Source organism: Xiphias gladius, chromosome 22 (genome assembly GCF_016859285.1).
Source record: "Xiphias gladius isolate SHS-SW01 ecotype Sanya breed wild chromosome 22, ASM1685928v1, whole genome shotgun sequence".
Lineage (NCBI taxonomy): Eukaryota > Metazoa > Chordata > Actinopteri > Istiophoriformes > Xiphiidae > Xiphias > Xiphias gladius.
In genome coordinates, this window is record NC_053421.1 from 11,232,140 (window position 1) to 11,255,115 (window position 22,976).

At 39.7% G+C, this 22,976-nt stretch overlaps 1 protein-coding gene across 1 annotated transcript in view; it reads left to right on the plus strand.

Moving 5' to 3' along the window:
* Positions 1 to 2,391: 2,391 nt before the first annotated feature.
* Positions 2,392 to 22,976, plus strand: part of adcy2a (adenylate cyclase 2a) — a 65,519-nt gene continuing 44,934 nt past the window's right edge. The window contains exons 1-2 of the mRNA XM_040116727.1: positions 2,392 to 2,637; positions 10,649 to 10,846. Coding sequence (XP_039972661.1) covers positions 2,407 to 2,637; positions 10,649 to 10,846 — 429 coding nt within the window. The 5' untranslated portion in view covers positions 2,392 to 2,406. The remainder of the gene's footprint in view (positions 2,638 to 10,648; positions 10,847 to 22,976) is intronic.

Below are 22,976 nucleotides of genomic sequence, written 5' to 3' on the forward strand. Positions count from 1 at the left end.
GAAACATGGCCTAGGAAAGGGTAGATACTTTTATTGAACTGGAGCCCACCAGTGGTTGTAATGAAACCATCACTACCATTCCTAATATCTCCACCGCGATGCAGCTCTCGGAACCCATCTCTATTAGAATCTGACAACAGATTCTATGATTATTCTACTGTACCTTTTTAAAGACAATGGCCAAACTTTTGTTCTTGGAATAAAAACCTGTAAGTGGTTGCAGACTTTAAAGAATTTGACTCACAAGAAATAATTAAAATTGTCTTTAACCTCCATGCTCAAATGACAGGTCTGTTTGTCTGTGGCCCTGTTCAGACATGGCATTAATATGCATCTCAGGAGATCCGATCACAAGTGGACAGCTCTAAGTAGGTCAGTTCACACCTGGCATTAAAATGGATCTCAACATGCGTCTCGAGTGAGCACATGTGATCGGATCTCACCTCCTGGCTCTATATCCAAATAACCATGTACATTATTTCAGGTTGCAAAGACCAAATGCGTTGTTGTGTTTAGCCAGTCCAACTATGACAGATGGTCTGTTGTTAATGTGTTTGTGTCTGTGTGAGAGAGAGAGACAGAGAGCAGAGCAAGGAGGGGCTGGGCGAATAATGTGCTGCGCACAGCTCTACGATGGCGTTGATTTTACCCATTTGAAATGGTAAAAAAATAAGAAATCATTATGTGGCAGTCAGTGTTGATATTGTTGTGGGCTGCCACAAATAAATCAATGTATGGGAAACACTGTGAGACGTATAATAAAATTTACAGTTTTCCCACCAAACTGTGGTGAGACGAGGATGTCAGTTGAGTAGGCGGTCCTTCACTGTGGCCCAGGACACATTTGTGTTCACACTCTTAAAAGAATGTGGCCATATGTGGCCCAGACCAGCTCCGATTGTGAAAAACAGTGCAAACACATGCTCTGCCCCTCATCCTGGTACAAACACAGACAATGGATCTGTGGTTGGCAGCATGTAAGTGAATCTCCACCTACTTATTTACGTGAATGAAGGTAAAATATATGTATTGACCTAGAATAAACTCAAGCACACAAGTGACAACCCTAACAAGCCTTTAAATATTGTTTATGAACATCAATATGCACAATTCTAATTTATTGCTTTGTGGAGTAATAGTAGTTTAAACTCAGCACTCAAATGAGGTAGTCTGTGTTGAGAGGGGATTAAAGGAATCTGGAAGTCATCATTTATTCATCTTTACAAAAGCAACACTTTGGCCAGCACCACTTTCATCATATTTTGGCTGGCCCTGTGTGTGCAGAGTCTGTGCATGTGTTTTTGGGTGTGTACATACAATATCTGAGCAACTGCTATGTGTGCATGTGTGTGTATGTCCCTTTTTTTTTTCTTTGTTCTTTCCTGTTTTTTGCTCTGCTGTCTGAGCTGCTTATTTGGCACAAAAGAAGTGAAAAGTCAACTGTTAGGAACCACTCAGTTCTGACAAAGCCAGTAACATTAAGTTACATCAAGTAGTTTTGATCAGCCTTAGTTGACTTTTTCAGTCTAAGATAATTTAATATATTCTAAAAAGTATATGTAGTATTATATTTTTCATGTGAAACTTTAGCTGTCCAATTTTTTTTTTTGATGGATAATTCCCCTTTACTCTCTATTTTTGTGCACGGGTAGCAGCTCATCTTTAACTTGTGAGAGCTGTTTCAATGAATATTTAGGCAGATTACTGTCCAACTTTATGGTTAGAGAGCAGGAGTTAGGGAATGGGCTGACTGAAAAACATAAGCTGCGGATGGAGTGGGTTATCTCAGTTCTAAAAATCATCATTATCTCTGAGATTGAGCTGCAAATTTGAGTGCCAGGATTAAGCTCAATCTGTCTTTTTTTTTTCACTAACCTGTTTTTCCCAGTGTCTCGGTACAAATAATTACATGGCTCCTCTCACTCGCTGACTTCTCCCTGCTGCTGCACCTTCTTTTTCTTCCTCCCCTCCCCCTTAGCCCTCTCTCCCTCCCCCTTCCCTTCACTTCCTTCCCACTTTTCTCTCTCACTCTAAAGAGCACTCAGTCTCTGCACTCCCCTTCATTTCCCGCTCCAACATGTTGGCAGGAGGAGAAGGAGGAGGATGCTGCGCTCTACCCTTGGTGTGTTCTTGCCACCTCTCCGGCCAGCACACGCTGCCTCTGACTCAGCCTCAGCTTTCAGTTGTCTCCGCCTGAAGGACTTAAGAGAGGAGGTGGAGGAGGAACCGAATTATACATTGGACATCAGGAGCTCTCACACTAGGGTCCCCAACAGGAACAACAACAGCAGGAGAGCGGAACAGAGCAACTGCTCCTCATCTGTGGTGGAAACTATTAATACTTCAGCAGTGACCACCTCCTCTGTTTTCCCTCCCTCCTTTCCCTCTTTCTCAGCTCCAAGATCCATGTGGCAAGAGGCAATAAGGAGGAAGCGGTATCTCCTTGACCGGGCAGGGGAGTCTGGTGAAGGGGATAAAGGAGGAAGAGGAGGTCAGGAGAAGAGGAACAGGTCCCCGGACTGGCTGTATGAGTCCTACTATTGTATGAGCCAGCAGCATCCCCTAATTGTGTTCCTGCTGCTCATAGTGATGGGAGCCTGCCTGGCTCTGCTGACTGTGTTCTTTGCTTCAGGACTGGTAAGCTGCTCATTCACAACATGCACACAAAATAAGGCGCATTGTGTAAATTAAAAAAGTACAAATAAACAAACATATAGGACCGTACAATCATATGGATGGCATTATACTCCAACATGATATGTTGCATATCCCTTTGTGTCGGCTGAAAATGACAAAGACAGTATGTGTAGGAAATTCATATCAAGTGTAAGCTCTGTAAACAGTGTGGACCGGTACATGTAGGCATGTGGGTACACACATACACACACGGCAGACTCTCACATATTCCATAAGCTTGGATAGAAATAGAGTCACACAAACTGGATTGCCAGTCATGTGCATAGAAATGTGAATATGTGCATGCACTTATGCACACACACACACACACACACATACACACACACACACACACACAAGCCGCTGTCTTGTCAAATACAATATGTGGGTTCCTCTCTCACAGACTCACACACATGCACACACACACGAATGTGCTTGTGCAACACCTATACGCACGCACATGCACACTCTCACAGCATGCTGTCCTCATCGCAGCACTAATGTGAAGAGAAGGGTGAGATAAAAGTGAGGGGGGAATAAGGGGTTTAGTTATTGTCTGAGCTCATGGTTGACTGAACTACAGAAAGGAGGTCTATTTCCCTCTGTTACTATTTTGACAGGATTGTCTTTCCTCTAAAAACCTGAAAACTTCCATGCAGTGAGGGAAAGGCACTTTAAAATAAGAAGACATTCTGAGCTTAAAAAAAGCAAAACATTTTTAAATGTGTATTTTGTCTGGCTGGGATTTAACTATTAATTACCTACCTGATTATTTGTATCTAAAAAAGCATTATGATATATTAACATCTAAAGATTGATTTTTAAAGGATGTTCTAATATAAACTTATTATAGCTTAATTAAATTTTTTGCGTTAGAAGAATGCCTCTCCCGTTCCCTTTCTCTGCTGAGTCTGCTATTAAGAGGGGATTAGTCTAAAACACACTGAAAGACAGAGTGAGACAGAGAGAACTGACAGACACATACATCACACTGTATCTAACAAAACTCATCAGAACACAATTAATCACTAGGACGACTTATTTATTGCAGCTAAACATACAAAACTGAATGAAAACAGAATAATGGTAAAGCTGTTTTCATGCACTGTAACATACAACCAAAAGATGGTGAGGCCAGTAACATCAGTGGTTGGAGAGTCAGTTCCATTTGAATGCAATCCAAATGAACTGTTATGACTAAACTTCTGTTTCCTAAAGGAAAGAAACAAGCTACAACACAAAGTATGGGATATCACACCCTGCGTGGCATGACTGTAGGAACCTCTATTCACACTTTGAGGCAGATGACCTGTGATGGCACATGTGAAGCCCCATCTGCACATATATACATCCAACATCACGGTCATCCCTCAGTTTGACAGCCACTCTTCTTCGAGCCCAGCTGCGCAGCGGGACAATCAAGTGTTGTACCTCATTTCTCTCCTTCGGGGAACAGAGAATTATAGTCATAACAGTTCATTCCCTTTCAGTCGATTCACTCTGTTCAACATAAAAGTATGGGACATGTATTCATGCCCTGCAGAGCAGCCACCGAACTGGAGTCAGACCTCCAGCACTCTAGTGCATCATAGACCCAGCAGAAAGGACAGCATGAGCCACTGAAGGGGCTGTCACATCCAAACGGTAAAACCGAACAAAAGTGTGCAGTGATGACAAACCGGCTGCAGCCCAGATATCACTCACAGATAACCCTTTAAATTTTGCCCATGACATCGCCATAAGCCGTAGAACTATTGGCTGTAGGGATAATTTTAGGCAAATACGCTGCATTCAGGCATAATGTAACCTTGGAACCATTCAAAGTGAACTGGGTACAAGAGGGATGCACAGACAAAGCGTGAAGGTTGCCCACACGATTTGCGGAAGTCAAAGTGAGAAGTGATGCAGTCTTGTATGAAAGAAATTTCATATCTACAGACTCAATAGGCTCAAATTGGGGAACACAGAGCCTCAGGCACCAAAGCCAAATCCCATGAAGGGACACTGGATTTAACCATGAATTAAAAAAACATGCAGGGCGAGAGTGAGAGCGCCCAGCGTCACTCCATTAAAGCCAACATGACAGGCAGATATAGCTGTTAAATAGATCTTAATCGTGGAAAATGAGCAACCCTTATCCAGCGGCTACTGAGGAAACGTCAGAACGTCAACAACAGAGCACTATTGTGCTCTATGGGAGTACATTTTGGTTTTGACACATCTGCCAAATACGCCTGCCATTTATAGGGATATAGGCCTCTAGTGTATGATGCCCTCGCACTCTGGATCATTGCCACCACACTTGGGGGCAGACCTTTAGTTTTCTAAATTGTAACTCTCAACAGGTAGCAAGCTGCCACCTGTTCTGGGTGCGGATGAATCACATCCTGATTGAGAGGAGGTCGCTTTGGAGAGAAAGCTGCCAAAGCCTTGCTGCCAATAAACTGACTATCTCAGCATACCATGACTTTTCTGGTCACTGAGGGGCCACCAGTATCAGAGACAGACCCTGCACTCTCTCCAGAACAGGCAGTATTGCATACAGGAGCGCGATGGGCCATGGATGCGCTAGTGCATCCATTCCAAGAGGCGTGTTTCGGTCCGTTATGGAGAGGAATGGGGGGCAGTGGGTATTTCCTGAGGTTAGCGAACTCCTCTGAAGATTCACCGAAAAGCCCAGTGCTTGAATGTGCTAATGCTTTTTCGACACATTTGGTGAAGGTGCAGGGGGCGAGCGACAGGTTGAACAGCAGCACCAGGTAATCAAAGGCCATGCCTTCGATGCAAACCTTAGAAATTGCCTGTGGTCCTTGTGTATCGCCTCATGAAAGTAAGCGTCTGTGTCCCCCATACCCCAACGACCACAGTCAGTAGCTGCCTGAGTGTTAGCATTTTGAACGTGTAAGTTCTTAGGTATTTGTTTAACAGTCGCAGGTTTAGAATAGGACAAAGTCCCCTCCTTTTTTTGGAACAATGAAATAACAAATGCATCAACCTGTGTTCGCCTACGAAACATGAACCACTCGTACTGCCTGCTTGTTCAGCAGCGTGTTTATTTACTCCCTTAATACCACTGCTGCCTCGTTCCCTACAACTGTGTTCACTACTGATTGGAAACGAGGTGGCCTGAGACGAATTTGTAACTGGTAACCAATAGCAACGGCTCTCTACCTACAGAGTAGGTGTGTGCTTTTGCGCCAGTGAGGGAGTTGGGCTGCTAGCCGACTGACCTGCAGCATTGTAGGGGAGGGGCTCTCAACTGCTTATGTGCTGGAGGGGAATGGCATCACCTGTTTGCCCTGATTTATTTGGCTCACAGGTTTTTGACATGCAGGTTTGTGGAAACAACTTGAGGCTTGCAGTTGCACAGTGAACTGGAGGCACTGGAAAAACGACATTTTCAACATTTGTTGTGGTCACCTGAGAAACATAAGGCAACAAAAGCATACTTGTGTGCATGGGGGAACTGTGCTTGGGAGACTGTGTTAGGATAGTGCCTTTGTTTTAAGCTGACGGGCATGGAATTTGACTGAGTTGTTGCAGCTTCAATGGCTGGGAGCCCAGACTTGCAGACGGTGCTGGCCTCTTGGGGGGAATTGGAGGTACTGCAGGCTTGTGAGCGCTGGCATTGGGCTTGGGTTTGACATCACGTCTTGCAATGATGCTGCAAAGAGCTCCTGTCTGCTTCTTCCTCAGCTCAAATTTGACCTGGATGGTGTCGAGTGACTGCACGAAAAAACCCTCTGCCGACACTTGCTTGTCCAAATAAACTGCTCTGTCTCTTAACCTATCCCAAAATGTTGGAGAGAGCCAGCCATGGGTGTCTCTCTGCCAAGACAGTTGATGCCATTGCTAGTGGACTGTAGGGAGGCACCGGTGTCCCAAGCCCCATGAGAAACATCTTTTGATTTTTCTGCAGTATGTTGACGGACCCCAGTGCACGAGTGGTGCCTGTCTGCACCTAGTAAATATTACTCAGCTAAGAAGCAGAGTACCTGCAGTGCTTGGATGGAAGGGTCAGGGCCGCAAACAGGGATGGTTTCTGAGCCAGTGGAGGAGAGGGCACTCCACCTCCAGTTTCTCAGCTGCACAGCGTCACAGTGAGATGAAAGATGTGTTGTTCTGTCCAAGCGATGCTGTGTGTGTATGTATATATATATATATATATATATATATATATATGCAGTTATACTGGCCCAACGCCAAAGCATCATTGTCATCCTCTGAAAAACCATAAATGTCCAAGCCAATGTCCAGCATGCCATCATCATCATGGCTAGCGGCATGCTCTGGCTGCAGCTGGCTAGTATTCTGAGTGCTCTGGCTCAAACTCGGCTAACCCCTCCACACACTCCATGTGGTCAGCCCAGACTTTCTCCACAAACGTTACCCGTCTTTCCAGTGTTGAGTGCTTGAGCTTGTGACAAGATTGACAAGCCTCAGGCTCGGTCAACGCTCTCCTGGCGTGGACAATGCCCAGACAGAGGGGACATGCCTTGTGCTGGTCCTTGTCGTGCAAAGAGAAGCCGCATGAATGGAAGACAACTTCTTTGTCTGTCTAGGCTTGGTGCTCATCCCGAAACACAAAGCTAGTGGACAAAACAAAAAACTCAAAATTAGCACTTCGCAGGCATCCACACTCACCAATTGAGGCAGTGGTAGATTGGGGGCCATTAAGCTAACTTCGAGCTGGCAGTAGCCTATTGAAGAAATTGAGCTATCTTTTGTTCGGTTTTGCCATTTGGATGTGACAGCGCCTTCGGTAGCTCATGCTGTCCTTTTCTGTTGGGTCTATGATGCACTAGAGTGCTGGAGGTTGGACTCCAGTTCGGTGGCTGCTCTGCAGGGCATGAATACATGTCCAATACTCTATGCTGTACCAAATGAATCGACTGAAAAGGAACAATCATTCAAGACAGAATCACTTATGCCTAATTAGTCAACAAATGAAATCCCTTATCAAAAAGATTAGAAGAGATAACAATCTTTGGAAGAATCATATTTGATCTAGATATTTTCTCATCATTCATCAATCTTTAGAGTCATTACCTTAGCCACAACTGGTGTTTGTATCAATAAATTACCTTGTTTATAATTTCATTTTGGATTTATTATTCAATCCAGCTGGCTGCATTTGTGTTAAAGCTGTGATGAAGTGTGAAAGTATAATTTAACCAGCAACTAAAATATCAAGTATCAGTGTAGCGTTAGAAACATAGATGCTAAAGAACCAAAAAGGAAATTTCCAGTTTCTAGGAAAATATTTCCCGACAGTCAGACACAAAAAATAGAATTGTGCACTTTTTCATACCAGTGGTTTTGTGGGCTCACAATAAACAAGCATTTCAGTAAATGTCTTAATATTGGGCCACTGCCCAGTCTGTCTGTCCTACATCCTCTTTTTGCTCTATCCCTGTGCTGTATAGGCATGTCTTTTGCAGCTTCCTTGTTTTTTTTCTATCATCCTCTAGTTCTCTCAGTTCCCGTGCCTGTTTCATCTCTCAGCTCCTTATATATCTGTCTCTCTCTTTTATTTGTATCCTATCATCCCTTCATCCAGCTTGCAGGCTGACCTAAATCCTGTGCTGTTTTGGAGCTCTGCTCTGAGTGAGACAAACTCTCTGTGGCTCTCTGCAGCCTCACACATAGTCTCCTGTCCCAGTGCATTGACTGTGTGTATGAGAAAGAGACAGAGGGAAGGTGGGGGACTAAAGAAGGAGAAAGAGAGAGAAAAACAAGAGGGGGAGAAGTGCAAAGAGAAGCACTGTGAGATAGCTGCCCAAAAATTGGATAGATGGTTAGGTCACAAACAATGACGGAAAAATGTGTCGATTAGTGCCTGTAATTAATAAAAAACAACAAATTATTCCATTTTAAATTAACAGCATGCATGACTGTTAATCTTTACAACACTAGTTAAAAAGAGAACTTGAAAATAATACATGAATCTGGATTATGCAGTGTTACTTACACTGTGGATAAATGGAGTTTTTAAGGATCAAAAATGAATGTGTGAAGGTGCTCTTTAATGAGCCTATTTTGCATTCTAATTTTGATTGGTCGATGTCAGTGTATTTTACAGATTTCCTTCCTCACACATTCAAATGTGGCAGTGAGGATGTGACACATCTGCTCCATCACGCCACTGGAAAAAAGCATTGATGGGATGAAAGCCGGGCAAAGACAGGCAGCAGAAACGACTCATTTCACTGTGCTATCCTCCAACTTCCACCTTGACGAAACTCCTGAAATTTTTATTAGAACTTTCAGATCTGAGTGTGTTTCAGAAAGGCAGCAGAAAATCCATTATGGATGTGGCTTCAATTTTGCTACTGGTTAACACTGGGGGCTCTTTAGGGTTTTTCCTCATTCCATAGTTCAGTTCAGTGTAAAGGTTTTTTCACTTTTACAGGTGTGCATTGAAAAGAGGATACAGATCTCTGGTTTGTAAATTCAACCATATTAAAAATAATTTTAGGTCTAATTTAATTTGTTTGACTATACTGTCTGAGTTTGTAATTTTTAACTATTTCTGGACCCAAACGCAAATACAAAGGGAGGCAGGCTGAATGAGTGAGGTAACTATTTAATGAGTGAAATTAATTTACAGTTAGACAGGTAAAGGTGATGGCAGAATCCAGGAATACAGGTGGTAGGAAAATAAACACAAGGAAAACTCAGGAACAAAAACCAGGAACAAAACTAAAAATCCAGTGTAGGAAAAAAAGCGAGGGAGCGAATACAGACGAACCGACAAGGAATGAAGGGAACACCGAGACTCAAATACATTAGTGAGGGTAAGACGATGAGGACACAGGTGAAACTAATTAGGGCGGGGTAGGCAATCGCAAAAGGCGGGAAAACCTAAAGACAGGAAGCAGAACAGACACCTAAGGAAATTACTTTTAAAATTCAAGTTTTATTACAACATGACAAGTTTATACTTGATGATTTTACACATTGTGGTGCTCAGTCATTTGCTATGGTATGATTTAATGAGAGCTGGATATTGTATATGGAGTTCCAAAAGTGACAGACATACATGAATAAATTAGTTTTTTTATACAAATAAGATTTTTCGTTTACATTCATTTATATTCACATACTTTACCCTCTGAATTTATCTTTCTCTTTTTTTTAATCTTAATTGTATCCCCAGGAAAATAACTCTGATGAGTTCAATTCAGTTAACTAGGAGCTGTGCTACAGCGTACTCTGTAGGCTCGCATGAATAACTCACTCACAAATAATGGAAAGCAACAGGATGGGTGGTAGTTTTTTCTTTCCTAGGATGACAGGTAAAGCTGTCCATAGAGTTATCCTACACCGACCATTCATGTATAAATGTATGATAAGCTAATGAAAACTCAAGCTAGAGTAACAATTATGCTCCATCAAGCAGCAATTATGTAGTTAGACAGAGAAAACTGTTACATGCATTATTATAGTACATAAACCTGAAAGATTTAATGCTGGCTTTTAACTTTCCACACTCATATTTTATAATGATATGGTATCTCACAGTCTGTATTTGTTTACTGCCATTCATTCTGAGACTCGTTGCAATATCTTGTGGCTCAAACAGAAAGTTAAACTACTGAAGGACATATAGAGGAAAATGGCATTTGCTTCATCATATCACTCTCAGATTATATCTAGCAAAAAAGGGTCATCTTAGTAGTGACACCTTGTTGTTGACGTGTTTAAAACAGCAGAAAATCAGAGAAGAAACTGTTCTGTATTTTCTGCTTCTCTGGATGAATCACAGGTCTGCCTTGGTTGTTTGTATTTAAGAAGAAAGATGGAGCTAGAGGAGTGGCTTTTTATAACACAGTTAACACAGCTGTTTCACACCCACTTGAGAAGTCTGTCTTTATTTATTTCTCTCAGGCAAAACTAGTTTTGTCTCTAATTAATTACTCTTCTTTTCTCTGATAAATGACACATCCTTTTTTTATCCTGTCCCTTTCAGAACGTTGAGGACCACGTGGCCTTTGTAATCACTGTGCCCACGGCATTGGCTATCTTCCTGGCTGTGTTTGTGCTTGTCTGCATTGAGTCCATCTTCAAGAAACTTCTACGAGTTTTCTCCCTGGTCATCTGGGCCTGCTTGGTTGCCATGGGTTATCTTTTTATGTTGTCTGGTGGGATCATCTGTCCGTGGGATCAGGTAAGACACAGATGTATTCTGTGGTGAGTTTATTTGTTGTAGACGAACATATGGTACATTTTGTGTTTTATTTTAAACAACAGATTGGAAATGACATCTTTGAATATACAGTACAATTCATAGTTTAATTCCTAAGAAAGACTATCTCTTGAAAATTGAATGCTTTACAGTATGTCAAATGTAAGCACATAGACACTAAGGGATAAAAGAGCAATCTATGCTATTTGATTTCGGATGCTGCTGATGCTTGTGTCTTCTTTCATTCACTTGCTCTCTTTTCTTTTAAACTCAGCTGAGTTCTTCTGTGGTGAATGACGACATCTGTAGGGATGAAGTCTGGTAACAAGAGGAGCTAGAGATTTGATTTGGCTTTTATTCACTCATTTTTGTTCTGCTTGACTTGGCTTCTACCTAACAAATAAACATATACAGCTTCTCTCCAGAACAAATATTTTTTGGTCTGATGATGAGAGATTGTGGAGTGTATACTCTCTCCTGTCTGTAATGTGGAGTGTAGTTATAATGAACATGGATAAATGTGAAGGAAGACAGGGGGATTCAGTTGGCCTGGAAAAAATCTCCTTAAGCTCTCTTTTCATCTCTTGTGATTTCTGACCTACATTCTAAAACAGGCTGTCTTTCAAGTTTTGTATTGATCAAGCACAGGCTTGAGTGCTGCCTGACCTTTTTTTTTTTTTTTTTTTCACTGTCATTTTCTTTATTTCTTATAAGTGAGGGTTAGTAAAAAAAAAAAAGTTATTGCTATTGTAATTATAATTACACATTAATGGTATCAAAACTGTTACTGAAGTCTGTCCGTCTGTCACTTTAAAAAACAAACAAACATATAACGTGTAAAACCTGTGGGATTCAAATCCACAGGTACAGCTGAGACACTGTCCTGTCCAGTAAAACATTGACTGACATGGCCTCCAACAATATTAATCATTTATTTATCTAATTAAAAAGAATAATTAGTGTTTATTGTAAATATCATTTACCATCCATTTACCATTTAACCAGCCACGGTTCAAACTTCATTCATTGTTTTTTATTTAACACTTTCCTCTAAATTTTATGAAATGTGTTAATCACATTTAAAAAATCCATAAATCATAAAATCACATACACAGTATCAAAAACAAATGAAAAAACTGTAAAACAGTGGTTGGTCATTGAAAAAAGCAGCTAATATTGAATTATTTAATGTCAGAAAGGAAGAGCAAAGAATTAATATATAATACCTGGGCATAGAATAGCATCCATTGTTGTAGACTATTGAAAAGGCCAGAATAAAGACAACATAACAAAGAAGAAATTTGAGTTTAGGTTATTTTTAGGATTGAGTTAGAGGTCTTCTAATGGCTTTCTGTTGAAATGCTTCTTTTGCTGCAATATGTTTTGCCACATTTCATGGGTAATCCAAGCTCCCTTACAGTACTTTTTATGTATTCATTCGGTGGCTACTTTGGGAATTCATTCCCTTACCTTGTCACTATTGTTATGCCACATTCTGTTTTTTGTTGATCAAGGTCCTTTGCTTCCATTTTATACCTCAGAGAGATATACAACTGATGGTAGATTTAAAAAAAAAAAAAAAGACAGTATAACAAACTGTGTGTCAAAGGCCATCATTTGATGGCCATCATAGCATATGACAGAGAGCTGATTACATAGTCAACATAAAGCATGAATGCAGCCACATGGAATACTATTACTGTTTGATTAGAAAGCCATAAACAGATCATATAGCAGTGTCATATTAATGAAAAATTGCAGTCAGCTGGTATAAGGGAAGCCTGGCAGATGTTTTGTGTGAAACTATTGTAAATCAACTTTTTTAAATCAATACATTATTTTTGTCCATGCAGTAAGTTCTTAGGGCACTAGTGTAGGCTCACTGACTATGTCCCATGTGCCCCTCAACCATGCTGCAGAATATGAGTCAGAATGCATAAAAAATGCTGTTGACCTGAGACCAGTTTACCCATAACACTGGTAAACTATTTCTGTGTGTTGCATCATTAGTATAGGAGATAGGATTGATTATATATGTAAAGCATAAATAGAACATAATTACCTTTCTCTGTATATTAGAAATGACGGATGGTCATGAAGTTACAGTAAACATATAGTCCCTTGGACCTGTTTAACAATTCTTTCCAGGAGCTGTATACTGTATACCTATATGCCACGTATATTACATTCTGTATCAACATTACATCTGCAGTTAAATGTGGCAAGACGAACAAACAGCAGTTCCTTCATCGCTACAGCCATATGCATCTTGCAACAGTGCTCACTGAAAACAGCACAGTACATTAGGTCTTCATCATTTTAAAAGCTGTACTCATTCAACAGTACTTAGCAAGACAAATGTCTAGTGTGGACTTGTCTGTCACAAAGAGGTCCTATAAGATGCAATGATTTATACATTACTCTACGTATTCCTTTCTTCTGTTTACTGAAAATGTCAAGCAATTATGCCATTACTGCTCTCTGAGTGCTGCAACTTAGCCATGTTAATTAACACTTTATTAACACTGACTTGCACTGCACTGTGTGTATTCAGGGGCTTGCTGCCATGTTATAGACAAGGAAAGGACTCATAGCATTCTCACATTGCTCCACCTTAGTAAACAGTATACTCAGTATACTTCATCTCATTTACCAGTGGGGAGAACCGAGAGCTTATGTCAGGTATCAGCGAAATGAGTGTAAGTCACATCTCTTTTTATGCCAGTAATATAAAAACATTTGAATAATATACTATATGTGGTGTTTGCCAACAACCTGATATAAATGAAAAAGAGTATTAGCATTCTCTGGGCCTGAATGTGGATTTTTAGGCCTCCCTTGAGACACACTAATGACAGTACTAAAACAAGTAGTTTTTCACACATCTCAGACTGAGAGGGCAGCACCCAGCCTCTGAAAAATAATAATATAATAATATTACATATATATATATATATATATATATATAAATAAGATTAGAGTCACACAGAGTCATTTCTGCCCTATGTCATTTACTATTAGCTGTCTGGGTAGAGCTGTCGCCTTGTAGTAACTAGGGAGCTAAATTATATTTGAATTGACAAAATGCAATTCTCAACCTATGGGGTTGATAAACTCTAGTCTAGTCTAAATATACTGACTGATCTGTAAACGATTAAAAGCTAAATAAGAGGCCAATATACTAATCAGGTGTAGAATATTTTGATGATTGTTGGGAGTACCATGACTTGAAGATGATGAAAAAAAAAATTACACTGGATTTCATCTGAAAATCTGCAGGAGAAACAGCAAAGAAGGGGTCATTTTAATCCATGATGAATTTGCCATTGATTTCTCAGTCCGTTACTGCCACCTTGACAGATACCATCTGTCTTTCAACAGTCAACAGTTTGCGCATGCCAATTACAACTAGTGCTAAAGTTGTCAAGCTAGACAGGTAGGAAGTATCCAAGTAATAGAACCTGTACTGAGGTACCATTTTATTTGAATCTCCTCAAAAATTCAGAGTGTTACAGAACTTTTATCCAGAATACATTGTTTTGCATTGTATAGATGTGAGAATTAACAGTCAGGCGACACTACACCTGTCAGTAGTGAAGCATTTATTTATGACTGTCGTTTTTTTTCACTGCTTAAGAATACACTTATATGATTTTGGACACAGTTTCAGTCATCCTTCTGAAAATGATCCCAAGTATCAAACAAATTTTGTACATTTGGACACACTAGAAGCAATTAACTGTTTGATCAACTGACAGAAAATTAAATGGCAACTATTGTGATAATCATTTTTTTTTCTTTTTCTTTTTTTCAAGCAAAAATGCTCAACATTTCCTGGCTCCGCATCACAAATGTGGGTGAGGATTTGCTGGTTTTCCTTGTTGTTATATGATAGTAAACTATTCTTGGGTTTTGGACAGTTGGTCAAAACATTTGAGGACATCGTCTTAGGCTCTGGGAAATTGCTATGGGCAATAAGATTAAAGAGGTTATAGTATGCATATAAGTCTAGGATACGATTTTTGACATGTTAAATCCACAAACCATTTCGGATCTCAACCTTAAGTAATCTTTGAAGACACTGCCCTCCTTTGCTGTTTAAGTTCTTCCACTTGTAATCCTGGGCTTGGAGCATGCTGAGCATTTGCTTATCAGCCAATTAACCAAGTCTTTGAATCTAGCCACCCTGGTGTTACTGTGCAGTTGCTAAGTGGATGTCTGCTCCAGAAAAGAGACGAACGGAGGCAAAGTAAAAGTCAGTTAAGGAAATGCTTTCTGTGCTCTAGCGAGAAGGTAGCAATGAGAAGTTGGGAATGAAATAGTGATTAGAGGTCTGTCTCAGTCATGTATAGCTCTAAGCTCATTAGGGTTGATGGCTTTTGTCTCATGTCTTTTATACAATGTTGCTGTTGCTAGTCACTGGATGGAAATGTGACAATAGTCACATGAGCAAAAAACGACAACAAAAAAAACCCAAAACAACAGTGATAGCTGAATGACATATATAGCTTTGGCAGAGCAGTTGCTAGCAATGCCTTCCATGCTTATATACAGTGATGGGTTTGTGGTTCAGCTGCAGTGTACCGTGTTAATGGAATGCACTGTCCGAATTTTCCTGCTCACTTGTTTGCGGTTTGTGCTTCTTGTTTAAATTTTTCACTCCAGCACATACAAACATGTACACTGTCACACACTTGCAGACCGGAACTGTGCTTTTCAATTCATTTTGTGAATTTAGTTCAGTTAAATTGAAGTCAATAGAACAAGTACTGTGCTATACTGTACAAGTACTGACAATACTTCCTACACAATGGATTATCAAACAACACTGACTACTCCAAAGTACAATTATGTCATATCATTGTTACTCAGTGCAGTTGTGTCGTGTTTTCCTATAAAGTTGAACTATGGTTAAAATTGCTGACCAATTCAAATGGTCAAAAAGGGAAGTTTAAAATGGAGGTAGCTCTAATTTTGCTTAACCTTGCTCTGCTGGAGCATAAAGTGCTCCACAAAAGAGATGCGGCATGGTTTGCTCCCAGTCATGAAACAGAAGTGGATGGTATAAATATGTTCACTTGAATCAACTGTGTTAACATCTGTTAGCAGCACCTATTTTGCAAGGGCACACAAATGAAACTTGCTGCAATGTTTTCTGGTGTGACCGGACACTAATGCCAAAGAAAGCAGCTGGCTTTAGCAAATTCTATTGACAGAGACAAAATTTGGTGGACTATGGATAAGAAGGCATGAAAATTCTATAAAATTTTAGATGCCCATCAAGGAGTCTTCACATGTATTATTTCACCCAAACTTGCAGTAGTGTCTGTGTAGGGTTTCTGCATGATATGGAGAGCATGTAGGATCACTCAGCAAAAGAAAATGAGGAGAGGAAATGTGCTGAGATTCTTAAAACTTGTTTAAAGCTTCATCTTTCATTTATGATAGTGCGGTGGATGTGGCTCAGGAGGTAGAGTCAGTCGTCCACTAACCAGAAGGTCGGTGGCACGTTCCTCGGCTCCTTCAGTCCCCATTTCGAAGTGTCCTTGGGCAAGATACTGAACCCCAAATTGCTACCGAGGTATTATCGGTGTGTGTAAGTGTGTGTGTATAGAAAAAGGGCTGTTTTTTATAGAAAAAATGCTGCATGACTGTGTGTGTGAATGAGTGAATGTGGCAGTAGTGTAAAGCACTTTGAGTGGTCAATACGACTAGAAAAGGGATATATAACTGCAGTCCATGTAGTTTTTGATGTAGGATGTGATCATCATGTTTCTCCTACAGCAGATTTACATATCTCTTTTTTCAGTAGTTGAGAAAATGTGCTTTATTCCCCCACTGATTTCCAGTTCTTTGAGGACCCCTTTGCTTTCTTGTTCTGTGAAAGTTAAAGTCAGCTGACAGTCTTGAGAAAAGGGTTACATTGACATACGCTGTATACAGTTTTAATTTGATTGTTCACATACTAACAACTTTGCAACCACTTCACAAAGATTCTTTTCCAGTACCATGTGTCTTTTTCTATAGAACACCAGTACTTGTGCAGTCATCATTCAAGATAGAAAATTTGGTTTAGATGATTAGTGTTCTCCAGTGTGGCCAGTTTCTGTATTTTTTAAATATTATTTCATTATTATTTCATTATTTTTATATCCAACATTTTCTATTCCTAGCAGCGATGGCATTATTTCCTCTTTCATTTAGCTTGAGCTGTTCTTTTTTTCTCAGTAAGTAACAGAGAATGCTTGTTTGTATTCTTGTCTGCCTTGTGTTTCTGGCATTGCTATCCCCATATTAAACTGGCCATAATAACGACCTCTGACTGTCACTGTTAATGAATGCCTCCTAATATAATACCAAAGAGCACACAAAGCATCTGTACACAGTGAAATATAACGCATACTGAATAGTAAATCTGTATATTATCGTGCAAAATATAACAACATGTGTTGCATGCCTGCGGTTTGTCAAGTAAAAGTTAATGCCATAAATCTGAGAAAGAGAATACTGTGCAAGAGCAGTTGCAGTTCGATGGTGGCAGTGTGAGAGGGAAAGGCAATGATATGGAACAGGACTGCAGCTGAAGAACCATGACAAGGGAAAACGTAATAGTACATATTGAAGTGTAGATTATACTGTCATTTGTGTAGTGGTTGTCAAATGTTATTTCATAGTGGCCAGAGTTCTTGTCTAAAGATAAAATCTCAGCGGCAGCTCACAGTGATAACTAATCATTAAAGGAGACCTAAAATGACACCAAAAATACAGGTAGGTAATAAACTTTTTATAAAATTCAAAATAAAAATCTGCTGATAGGAGTAGTTGACCATGTGTGACCAAATATATGTAACACTTTCTTGCTTTTAAGAAGAAGGTTGGGCGAGGTCAAGTGATACACAGTGTGATGTGGAGGCTGAGTGTTGCCAATGCTTTAATAAACTCCCCTTACATCTTACCCTTTTCTTTCTGTAAAACATTGTTTTGTACCACCCTCAACATGCTAATGTGCATTCTTTACAGCTCTACTTGGACCCCTTTTATGTGATCAATTACCATTACCAAATCAGTTGTAGTTGTATTTACATAGAGGCCATTACTATACTCTACTTTAGGCTAAGAAACAGTGTCTGAAAACAATAGTGGACAAACCCTACGATCACCTCCTACTTAGCCAAACTCAAATTCTCCTGCAGCATCATTGGAAAATCCTTCCCCCTCATTTCTTCTTTTAATGTCAGTACATATGAGTTTCCACAAAGTATTTGCACACTAACAAGCTAACTGGACTTCTTCACTGCAGGAAATAACATGACTTGTGGAGCTTATCCAAACAGCTTGAGTCCAGATGGCACTTAGAATTTAATATATTTCAATTACATTTCTGCTGCGGTTTGGACAAAACTAGTCAAGTTCCTTATGTGCTTCATATGTTTGTTTTTTTTAACTCCAGTGGCATGAAGCAGCTTCCCCAGATAGGGGACATAGTCAGCTGTCAAAATGACTATGTTATTTGTGTTGCCATCCTCAGAGAGAGACAGTGAGAGAACAAGAGGTAGTTAAAATACGAACTGCACTGTGTCAGAACAGTACATTGTCAATTAAAAGAAATAGCACAGAGGCTCAAAATATTCCCTCATCTGTGTTTTTCTAACCCTTCCCCACTCTCCCAGAGTTAGTCCAATATAGTACACTTTCCATTTTCAAACCTGCAATCAATTGGATGCTTATCCTCTCCCCACAAAGCCCTCTCTCTTTGCTGACGGTGGGGAGAAGGGCTTATCTATGTGGTCCAGTCTCTACCCTTACTGAGTGATGTTTGGACCCTGCCTCATCTCCTCCCTTCCTTTTCTCTGTCTCTCTTGATCCCTCCCTTTCTCTCAGTCACACACATGCACAGACACTCACATACACACTCCTTTGTGAGTATACAGCCAGCTTAGCCTCTAAAGCAGAGGTGGGGAAAAGGGAGTTGGGGTGAAGGAAAAGGCCTGCCAGTCTGGAAGAGTAAAGAAGAGAGGAGATGGCAAAAGTAGGACAGGAACTACTGATAGAAAAGAAGGGGTGATAAGGGAGGAAGGCAGCAAGAGACAGGGAGAGATGCAGGATATCATTTAAAGAGGTGGAGTAATTTTCTTAAATCAGGTCCAAGTCTTGACTCCAGGAAAATGGGGAAGAAATTATATAATTTTTGTGCTAAACACTTTTTATTTTATCTCAGGGATCAAGGTTGACCTGCTTCGACTGATTATGGAAATTACAAATCAAGCACTTTGGTTGATTATTTCTTATCTTCAGCATTTAATTCTGTATCTTCACTATAAATCAGCAAATCTGTTTTTTTAGATTTAGATTTAGTCAATATATCTATATATTAAAAGAGCATATCTTTATTTTTGAGGGTTAAATAGCAGACTGACACACAGAGTACATGCTCACATAGACACGGACACAACACTCTACATTGTAAATCAAACCTGTAAAATAATCCCTGCCACAGACTGTAGACTAAAAGCCTGATGTAATCTGACACGCCATCTCTATAATTTGTTTTGTAAACCATCCCCAGTGTCATTATCAAGGAATTGATTCATGAGGCAGAAGCAGAGTTGACTGTACCATGATGGACAACAAAAAGCCTTGTACAGTTAATTGACAGGGAGAGGGTCCCTATGTGCTTGCCTTGACCACAATGAAGAAAGCCCCTTGCTGTTTTATTACTGCATCATGTATCAAGTATGCAGGATAACCCAGCAGGTGTCTTTCCCCCAGCAGCCTCTCCATTATCCTTGATACAGTTTCATGATCGAGTTAGCATCATTGGATTTCAGAGCATTCATTTAGAAAGAAAGGCTTTCTGGACTCTAAGCAAATTATGTTCCCTTGCTAGATGATATTTGGCAGCAATTAGCAGCTCTCTCTTGTATTAGGAAGTAATGCTGACCTCACACTAGAGGGTAATTGGGCAGATTTTGGGTCTGATTTGCCCCTCCCCGAAATTGCGGTGGCGTTCCCAATTTGAACGCCACCGTTCCGAACCGATTATCCGAGCAGACACCCACAATAGCCAATGAGAAGGAAAAAAAAAACCACATTGTTAACATATGGGTCGCATCAACATAAGCAATGGCTAAGATGTCACTTACACTTCCAGGTGATTCACCAAACTCGTTGTAGATTTGTGATTGGCCAGTTTTCTTCGGCGTATCTGGCACTCAACTTTTTGACTGTCATCTTCACAAATTTGGAAGTTATTCCAGACCCTTAATTTTTTCGACATCTTGCCAGTGTAGTTTTAACTTGTAGGCCTGTCATGTGTCACTGTTCCAGTGTCAGTGCTGGTGACGTTACATGAAAGCCGGGATGCACATAGCTACCACTAAGATTTAATCTCCTCGTCTGAGAATAACTACTAATGATAAATAATGTGGGATTACTATTTCTTATTTCATGGGCAATTTAGGATTTTTTGTGCTAATGCATATAAAAGTAATAATAATAATTTTTTTTTTAATCCGCAGCATTCAAATACTGATTTGGACGTCGATGAACGCTTTGAAGCTTCTAGGCATTCAGGTCAGCCCTAGCACTAAGCCTAAGTTAATATTTTCTTATTCCTCTTTTAACATAGTGAATAAACAATACTCCACAGAGGAGAAACATGTAAATGCCTGGTGCTTGTAGTTTCACATTCACTGAATAGTTTACTAGATTCTTTCAGTTAGAGTCCTTACACTTGGGGCTCTTTTAGTTGTTTTACCCTGTGTGTGTTTTGTTTTGGCACTTGAAGCTATTTATTTCAAAATTTTAGATTTATTGTTTTTTTTAAAGACATTTCTCTTTCTACAGGTATCTGACAAAGTACAAACAAGGAGCACTACTCCGTTACATCTGCTATACTGCAAAAACACCACAGCCACTGTAGTAATGTAGAGCTACTCTGATCTAAAATCAGGAATACTGCAGCTACCGTGTCTGCACCCCTTTTTTTGTCCCCCCCCCCCCTTTTTTTTGGAACTTTATTCTCAGGACTAGTTTTCTCACCATTGCTACACAATTATATTCTTGTTTAAACTATTCTTTACCTCACTTCTGTAGGATTTAGCATATTGGCCATTCTTGCGGGTGCAAAGCTGTCAAGAAGTACAAGCACAAGTGCAGTGCCATTTTTGTTAGGCTCAAATCTTTGCACCACCTTTGTTTGGTTTATAAATAAAAACAGGGCAGAGCCTTTTCTCTGCATATTCAAAATAATGTTTCTGTCACGACGAAAGGATTACTACAAAGAGCTATTGGTTTATGCAGTCATATAAACGACTTAAATAGAAGGGAAAATGGAAATGCCAGACTGCAGATCTATAAAGATAAGCTCTAGTGATTGTGAAAAAGAGACAGCTGTTGCGAAAGTTGGGCTGGGAGGATATATAGTTTGGTGGTCATTGTAAAATTGGTGGTACAGTGTCAAAGCGGCAGTGCCCTGCATCTGATTTGGTTTTTTTTAATGCACTAATGTTACACATATTTATCCTTGCCATTTAAGACATTCAGCATCAGTCACAGGTGCCTTGCATAAAGCTCCAGGTTACAGCGCATATTTAGATTGACCTTCTCTCTGTCTCCCCAGTACTATATTGACTAAGTTGTGTTGTCTCTGAGTTATAATTGGTAGCTTCCTGAGACTTGGAGACGCCATTAGCTTGAAGCTTTTGCATCTTCACCCCTAACTGCCACAAAAGATTCAATTCAATTCAATTCAGGAGGCATGCAGTTTATGTGGTCTGTCTTAGAGGCATCATGTGCCTACATAGATTTGAATAATGTTTAATTTTATGTATTATGAGTGCAATAATACCCTGTGCAAACGCAATTTGTATAGAAATATATGTAGCAATGATTTGCAACCTTATTAAGATTTTAATTTAAGATTTTAATTTCTCAAAAAAAAGAAAAAAAGAAAAAACAAGGTCACTTCAGGGTATTGCTGCTATTGCTCAGTTCTCTACAGTATATATAAAGTATATATTATTGGCTTTGTGTGCATTAAATAAAAAACAAACAAACATAAATGATACTTTCTGCACAGCAGCTTTAATAAACATAGATTGTCACAATAATAAGGTCACTGGTACCATGGTACTGCCACAAGGTTGTCCTTTTAATAAGCAGTTTGACTTTGTTTCCAGCTCTGTAAGGACTGCAGGAAATAACAGCAGGACACATCACTACAACTGCTCTCTCGGGATGAAAATCAGTCACATTTTCCGTGGGTGGGAAATAAATGTAAATACCATTCATTGACAGTCACAGAAGGTGATAATCTACCATTCGTTGTGATATTGTGTCAAACACCATTTTCGAGACTCTTGACATGCACTACATTATTATTGAAGTGGTGATATTTGGAATAGACTTGAGTGGCACGCTTTATTCCAAAACAGGATTCACTCTTGAAAATAAGCTTTTATTGTGGCTGTTGAAAGACAATAAGAAACACTACATTATTCTTGCAGCATAGGCTTTAGAATTTCTTTTTGAGGGGGGCAGTTCAGTACTTGTGTCATATGCTGGGCTCTTACAACAGAAAATATACAGGATGGATCATTAAACATTTTGTATGCGTGTTTCTGTTATGTAATTTAAAAATCAATGTTACTTTAGTTCAGATCTTTATTTAGAAAGCTGTAGAGCAAAATAGACACAATATGTCGCCAAATATTTACTCTCCACAATAAATTAAGAGCCTTGTGATCTTGTTAATACAAAGTACTTTGGTCAAGTGTCAAGTATTAACATTTAGATAGATTTTGTAAAGACTGTGCCCATGTCAAGAAGATATGATGTTCATTATTTTTATCTAATGAACTGAATGAAAATTCAAATCACAAATTTTGCCTGTTTACTAAGTTGCTTAGAACGTTCTTTTTAGAAGAAAAAAAGAGACACTTTTCCTACCTTAAGTGTTAACTGTTCTGGTACAACATAATGACCTCCACTTGCTGCTTTCATATGACTTCTGCTCCTCTGTTCTTGGAAGAGCAGCAGTCACAGTCTGCTTCCCTGCTGATCACACTATCATACAGAAAAGCAGAACATGAGAAAATCCTGTAGCAATTTC